This window comes from Lytechinus variegatus, chromosome 2, assembly GCF_018143015.1.
Source record: "Lytechinus variegatus isolate NC3 chromosome 2, Lvar_3.0, whole genome shotgun sequence".
NCBI classification, from domain to species: Eukaryota; Metazoa; Echinodermata; class Echinoidea; order Temnopleuroida; family Toxopneustidae; genus Lytechinus; species Lytechinus variegatus.
In genome coordinates, this window is record NC_054741.1 from 327,820 (window position 1) to 336,051 (window position 8,232).

General features: G+C 34.0%; 1 protein-coding gene across 3 annotated transcripts in view; it reads left to right on the forward strand.

Moving 5' to 3' along the window:
- Positions 1 to 5,211, forward strand: part of LOC121406998 (RING finger and SPRY domain-containing protein 1-like) — a 31,395-nt gene extending 26,184 nt beyond the window's left edge. For all 3 annotated transcript variants that reach the window (XM_041597883.1, XM_041597882.1, XM_041597884.1), the window contains exons 12-14: positions 2,311 to 2,463; positions 3,835 to 3,939; positions 4,523 to 5,211. In XM_041597883.1, coding sequence (XP_041453817.1) covers positions 2,311 to 2,463; positions 3,835 to 3,939; positions 4,523 to 4,688 — 424 coding nt within the window. In that variant the 3' untranslated portion in view covers positions 4,689 to 5,211. The remainder of the gene's footprint in view (positions 1 to 2,310; positions 2,464 to 3,834; positions 3,940 to 4,522) is intronic.
- The last annotated feature ends 3,021 nt before the right edge of the window (positions 5,212 to 8,232 follow it).

Here is an 8,232-nt window from a genome sequence, read left to right on the forward strand (position 1 = left end):
TTATCCCCCTGTCCTTCCTCTCCTTCACACATTATTGCTAACTAGATAGTTATATCAAGTACCAGAATCTCGCTGTTATCACAAGTATTGATTGGTTATATAATATTGAAAAGTATATTATAAGTCCCTATTGTATTAAACTTTTTTATTATCAGGTATTGTCAATTAGATGAATGAAGTTTAAGGTCACTCTGTGAAGGTCGAATGTCATTTGAGGTCAAGGAACATAGTATATCATGATAAAAGCAATGTTTTTTTTTTTAAAGAATTATGCTTACAGGTTGTTTCAGAGTCAGAACGGCTGCTCTATTGAATCATGTAATACAAGTGAAACTGTTAAAGGTCAAGTCCACTTCAGAAAAATGTTGATTTGAATCAATAGAGAAAAATCAGACAAGCACAATGCTGAAGATTTCATCAAAATCGGATGTAAAATAAGAAAGTTATGACAATTCAAAGTTTCACTTATTTTTAACAAAATAGTTATATGAACGAGCCAGTTACATCCAAATGAGTCGATGATGTCACTCACTATTTCTTTTGTTTTTTATTGTTTGAATTATACAATATTTCAATTTTAACGAATTTGATGATTAGGACCTCCTTGCCTGACGCACAAAATGTTAAAATAATGGAGTTCCATGTGTTCAGTGAGGAATGAAACTTCATTTCACATGACAATGACAAGAAAATCAAAATATTTCATATTTCAAACAATAAAAAAACAAAAGAAATAGTAATTGAGTGACATCATCAACTCTCTCATTTGTTCATATAACTGTTTTGTTAAAAATAAGTGAAACTTTAAAATGTCATAACTTTCTTATTTTACATCTGATTGTGTTATGCTTGTTGAATGTTTCTCTTTTTATTCAAATCAAGTTTTTGTTGGGGTGGACTTGTCCTTTAAAGGTGTTCCACTTGTATAATTATATAATATTGACTGACCTTGAGGAGAACATCAAATATATTGCCTGCAACAGAATTATATTAGCTTGTGTCTTTAGATGAGGGACAAAATATGGCTTTTTTGAGTGCAATTTTGATGTTCCCTATAGAGGAGCCAGTCAATAATATACAGCTGTATAATGTGTTATTAGGGCTATAATTTGGAACAGTTATCCCTATTTGCTTGTCCCTACTTTTGATATCAGGTAAATCATAAACTTGATGAAGTAATCCTGGCTATTAAGTAATTGTAATGTTACTGGGCAGGTGTGCACCATGTATTGCGCACACATATCTGTAGCTGCAGCCAATGAATCAAAAAACTGTAGACATGTTTTTACGGGAGTGGTTTCTTTTATTCTGTTTCTTCCTTTTACTCCATGAAAACTGTTACAAATAATATACATGAATGGAAATCAATTGATATCATGAAGCTCGACTGAGCTGTTTAAACTAGATGATGTCATTAACTACAGTTTCCGTAGGTCCATGCTATCATATATTTCCTAACACATCTCCATAATAACTAAAAATTTGGGTGTGACCCATGGGCATTCCAACACAATTGCCTTTTATCTGACCTTATAGTTTACCCTTAAAATGTATTTCATTGATTATTCTGAACACTTCTATAATAGTTGAATATTAACAGATTGACTCACTTTAATACTCGTCTCATACAGGCCGATACCATACTCAATAATGAATTCATCCTTTTCTCAAAGAAACTATAACGACTTCAGACCTTTATAATAACTTCATGAACAATAACCAACATGAATTCTTATATGTTGGGCTTGTAATGCTACTCACATGTAAAAGTGTAGTTGACTAATAGTTAACACATAAATATCATATTAGCAAACATTATTTCTAACAAATTAATCAATACGAGTGCCTCTTTTTTATTATTAAAGTTGACTGCAACTAAGAGATTACTTAGAATTTAATCATTTTCCTTGTAATATCAGGCATGCCTGTCATCAAGACTCAGAATGTGTTGCCGAAGATGACGTCCTAATTTTGGTTATCTCGACTACAAAATATTTTGTTGAAGTCATGCAGTTACATACACCTAACATGTACTAATCTTGCATTTATCATGCGCATCTTAGAATCATGCCATGCATTATCTACACTACGTTGCTTCGCAAACTCGTTCCAACCGGTTTTTATTGTCCCCTGCCAAAGAGTGAAAATATGGTAGGATATTGACTGCTGCGAAAGCAGAGAATGCAAAATACGTAAATTATTCCCACAGAAAAACACTTGGTATAGGTAATAACAACTAATATCATTACATAAATGATTGTTATCAAAACAATACAGAATTTTTCATGATACTATTTTATATTTTTTCAGGACAGGGTTTTTTGCTGCCGCTAGTTTCATGTCCTTCCAACAATGTGAGTTCAACTTTGGGATGACCCCCTTCAAGTATCCTCCAGCTGGTCCATTTAAAACATTCAATGAATATGCCAAGCTCACTCCTGAAGAAAAACAGATACTTCCAAGGTAACACCTCATTTTCACAAGTTTTATCATTAATTCTGATTTTTTTTTAAATCATGTACAATTAGGTTCTGTCCTTACCATTTTTCATTAAAATTGAATTTTCAAGTTTTCAATACTTGAAAATTTCATATCGCTTCATGAGCATCTATATTTTTGTTTTATCAAAACAGGAGGAAAATTAATTATGTCTTGTTTTTTATCTCTTCATTTTGCAAATCTTATTGTATGATCCATGAATAGTCTTGACAAATACTTGTGCATGCTGATGCATCATTGTTTTGGTTCATTTGCATGGTCCTATGAGCAAAATTCTCAGCTGGTAAGTGGTGCAAGTGGAACCTGGCATTGCTGTGGTTAGTTGGTTATCAGCCTCAGATTGATATATGATTTGCCTATAGATTGTGTTATATAAATACTTATTACTATTTTTATTATTTCACTTTTTGCTTTAGTTAGATGGGGCTGTGGGAATAGCTTCATCTATTGGTTTCCCAAAACGTTGCTTATTATATTGATCTGGATCTGAACAGAACCATGCTGAAAAAACAGTGCACAGTGTCTGAATGTGATACTGTAAAAGTGGAAATTTTCGCGTATTTCGTGGCATGATCGGCGAGCGCGAATTTATGAGCATCTATTTTAATGCAAGTTTTGGTTTTGAACCGCGGTTCAATTGCGTGTATCGTTTTGGCAAAGAGATTGCATAGTTTGACCTAAAGAGGGCGGCATTTACGCAAACAAGCTTGAGCTCCAAATTCATATGCATCGCGAGAATTTGTTACAAAGCAATGCGATCATTTTGTTTAACAGTCGCGGATCGTATGTAAATTGTGATTTTGATTGAAATATAAATTGCTTTTGCTGTTTGATTGGTGAGTATTTAGATCTGTTTAGTTTTTGAGAAGACGTTGGGTCGATCGCCCATGTTTGTTGATTGATCCCATGCACTTTGAACAGCCGTAATCCCCCGGTCCGTGCCCGGTGCTCGGCCGTCTGTACCAGGCCAGCAGCGCCTCCGTTTTGCCTTCCCCGATGTCCGCCCCGCAAATAAAAGTTGCGCTAAATGTCACAAAAGCCCATGATTAAATCAAAACAATGCTTAATTATGCCGCCCGAGAGCTAGAATTATGATCAGAAAATACAATTTTGTTGCTGAAATTTTAATTAAAACCATTAACAGATCGGCAAGAAGGCCCAAAAAGAAGTGACTTTGTCATTATGGAGTGTGTAGCGCGAATTTAAAAACCCGCGAATATGTTTTGAAGCCGCCAAGCGCGAAAAATTAATCCCGCGAAAATAACAGCGTTTACAGTATCCTGTATAAAGATGTTTTAATTGGTGAACAATAAATAACTTTTGTCTTTTATTTAGGCATAAAAAGATGGAGTTAATTCACCAAATGAGTATCAGTGATTCTGCGTGCAGCTTGTGCTTTGACAAAGAGGCAACTGTAACATTCAAACCATGTGGACACGGGTAAGAAATAAGTTTCTACCATTGATGTCTAAATCAAAGAGTTTAATTTCCTTGATGGAATCTGTATGGACTTTTAAAATATTTGACACCTTGATTCACAAAGGTGGTTAGAAATTAAAGTCTAAAACTTCATTTGGACATTATCCTTTGTTTTAAAGACTTAGTGATGAAATTGTTACTTGCTTCAGCTACTCAAATTTAGCTCCTTTTAATTTCTATACTTTGATTTCTCATGCCCAAATTAGTATTTCAGCTTATTACTATCATCATCACCATCTTCATCAACGTCATCACAACCACCATGATCATCATCATCACCACCATCATCATCATCATCTGCATCATTTATATTATTGTGAATTATTATTATTATACATCAACACTTTAACCTTTATGTAATATACAGTTGTACATATAATTTTACAGCTGTTGAAAGGCATGATACACATAGCAATGCAGTTGCTAAGGTCAAAGGATAATTTGTGATACAGTTGCCTTGGCAATAGAGTTTTATTTTTTTCCTTTGTAAAGCCATATCAAGAATCTACTTCAAAAACATTGATGTATTTTTCTTGTTCAATAGTGGCTTCTGCCCATCCTGTGCAATACAGCTAGAACAGTGCCCGCTGTGTCGTACTACCATAGTGCAACGCCTCTGCAATGATGATTCCACGATAGGCGTGGAACCGGGCTCTTCCAGCAACCCAAACAACAATGCAGCAGCATCCTTAGAGACAGAGGATTCATGACAAAGGTGAATTTGTGGGTCAGGCGAAATTGTCTGGAGAAATCATGAACTACTGCAACAGCTTCAAGTTAGCACATGATCATCTGTATCACATGATCATCTGCATCACATGGTCATCTGTATCACGTGATCATATGATCACCTGCATCACATGGTCATCTGTATCACATGATCATATGATCACCTGCATCACATGGTCATCTGTCACATGATCATCTGTATCAAAGAATGATAAGGTGATCTACATCAGCCAAAGTTGTCTAAATCTTAAAATTCTATTCCTATTAGCCCATGGTATTAGGGATTAATCATGAGATTAGCAAAGCCCAATTCCTCTAGCCCAAGTGGGGTAATTCATGATTGAGTATGGAATGTGACCTTTGGTAACCCTTATTTAACAGGGGGGGGGTCAATTTGACCCTAAACAAATTTTGTCACTATGCCGTCGCACAATTTTTTTTACGACGCTTGCTGACATTTTACTTTTAAGTCTTGCACATCTTTTGAGACCAGATAAGGGTAATCAAGTATGAATGATTGTTTTGCACACGTCATAGATCACATGATCAAGATCAAAGGTCATTTTGGTTCAATGGACATTTCTTTTGTGAATAATTATTCATTACCTGTTTTCAAAGTCAGCAAAGCTGCTATATCAAAATGCGTAATGCAGGCAAGAATGCAAGAGGCATTCCACTTTTTTGAAAATTTTACTATACAATCTTGTAGTTTACTTCCAACTCTTAAGTGTCCGGAAATTTTAGCGACGATCCCGCAATCAGTGGTCTAGATCTGAGGGGGGCCCCCCAAGTATATCCTGGTCTGAAATAGCCCAGTTAAAATAGGGTTAATGGAGCATGCATTCTGTGAGTTCCATGTTCGAGAAATTTGCGATGGTGTGGTGATATAAATTAATCACCCCAAGCTGAAACCCCAAGTGCATTTTTACTTGCAATTAAGATGGATAATTCACCAAATAGCACTGTTTTCAAAGAATTTTCTGGGTTGTAACTAGGCCCGAGTCAAACTGGTTGGTCTCATAGTGCCTGCCCAATGCTATAGCTTAGTTGCAATGCAACATCCTGCAGGCCCTAGGGCTCATGTTAAAAGGAAATACACAATTTTTGAGAAATTTACACTGTCAAAGACTGATTGTTCACCAGTTAAAGAACTTAATTTCCTAAAACGTTTCATGTCATATTATATTTCAATCAATTAAGTATGATTATGATAGCAAGATTGCACTGCATGACTTATCTATTTCTTTTGGTTGAATTTACCAATGTGTAACCTCACCATATCATTGCTGCTAGCTTCTATTATTCATTGCTTAGTCTTCGAGTAACAGCCGCTTTGTGACTTTGGAAACTGGGACAGATGGGAGTTTGCCATTAGATTGCATGATAAGGGTCATATTATCATCTCTTTTAAGAGTATCTAAGAGATAATCTTTAATTGACTTTAATGGTTTTTTGATAATGCAACTCACAGCCAATTATTATTAATATATTTGCAATCAGTCACAAATTTCTGTTGCCAATTTACCAATCACTTTTAACTACAGCTATTATCAATGAACCTCTTGATGGAAAAAGCAGACCACACCAATAATTTTGGATTCCCGTTAGAACAAAACTAAAAAGCTTGGTAAAGGTGATTATTCCTGCAGAGGTCTACAGATATCTTATCACAAGAGCACAAAATGGTCTCTGGTTTCCATTGTAAAACTTGACTTGAATCTGAAAAATACCTAACCAAATGGCACTAGTGCATTGATTGGGTTTTAAAACCCAAGTTCTGGAATAATGATTCCACCACTCAACTCATACCAATTCAGGTATTATGCCTCCTTGTGATAACCATGATCATGATTTAATATTTTTTTGAAATCTGTTTTTCAGCATGTGGCGACAGTGTTTCTATGTTGGCAGGAATTTCCTTGATTCTTGGGAAATCTGTATCTTCGGGGAATTTTCAGAAAAATTAAAATTTCCAGCAAAATTCAGGGAAATACAAAAATCAAAATAACACATTTATTGAATTAAAAAAAATGCTAATAGTTTTAATATTCTTATTTCATCAGAATGATTTGTCTTGTTATGTAGCTCAAAATGCCCTGCTCATGTTTGCATTAGTGATTTTGTGCCGATTTTAGAAATTGTATGCACAAGAGAGGTCTTAATTTTCATGATGTTTTAGGTCTCTAAGCCGAACTGTTAATTTCAGGATTGCTGGATTATTGTCCATTTTTGTTTAAATGCTGAAAGATTCTAGGTAATGCCTCTGATTTGACTTTGAGCTGTGGGAACACTGTTTTGATGATACCTTTTAAGGAATATTTGTGAATCTTTGAAGTATTTATGATCAAGAAGTAGAGAATACCAACTCTTCTTCAGAAATGATTTATTTTCTTATGTTTTGTCCAAACTAGTATTCCTTCCATTGGCCTATTTCATAAAACTTGTAACGATGTATTATTAAAATCTTTGCCAGAACAGTATCAAGCTTGTGAAATTGTTCAATTTGATTGGCTGATAGAAAACTTGTTACAGAAATTATGCATTTGTTATTGTAACAAGTCTTAGTGAAACAGGTCCCATATTTCTCTGTCTTAGATGGTAAATCCTTTGATGATTTGCTTCATATACTGCATGTATAAATTGTACATGTTGTTTCACTCTTTAAAGCAATTACAATACTTAAAATTACATATTTTGCCTTGCCAATACTTTTTTTGTAGCCATTATGTTCCTTTTACTTACTGTCATAGTTTTCAAATAATCTTTCTTGATTTCATTTACTCCAGTAATAATTGGTCTATTAGAACATTTCTTAAACTTTAATCTACTGGATTTGCTACATTTTCCATTGATATAAATAAAATGATGAAATACTTTGAAACCAAGTTAGTTTCTTGAAGTTAGCTGTAAAAGGACCACAAATCTTATTATTTTTATGACATTATGTTCATTTGCTATTGAAATCTACAAGCTGTGTGTGAAGGCCTGACAGGCATTTCAGCTGGCTATAATTTCATTGTAGATGCCATGACTTTATTTAACGTTTTATCAGTCCATGCTTTTCTTTTGTTGTACTCAGTCAGCAAAATTGAGTTCACTAATTATTTCATTTGGCTTAAAATGCTTTAGTTTGATATATTGAACTTGTGTTTTAGAAATTTCATTGTGTTTAACTGCTTAAAAAAACATGTTATATTTTTTTAGATTTCATTAAGATGCTATTTCAAGTTTTCATTCATTTCTTAGAATTCTTTTAGTAAATTCCGGTGACAAAACACTGTCCCCTAAACATACATGTAAACACACTTTGACTATAATGAAGAAAATGTGTAGCATTATTTAAAATTCGAAAGTAAATCATTTTTACTCACAAAACCTTCTTTTGATCAAAGACCTACAGGTATTAACACTTCTGAGGTCTGTAGGAATGCTAACCTAAATTATATCATAACTACATTATTTATGTTTTACTATAAGAACAAGTTGCAATATCTTTGTATACGATTTATCTTTATATGTAATATT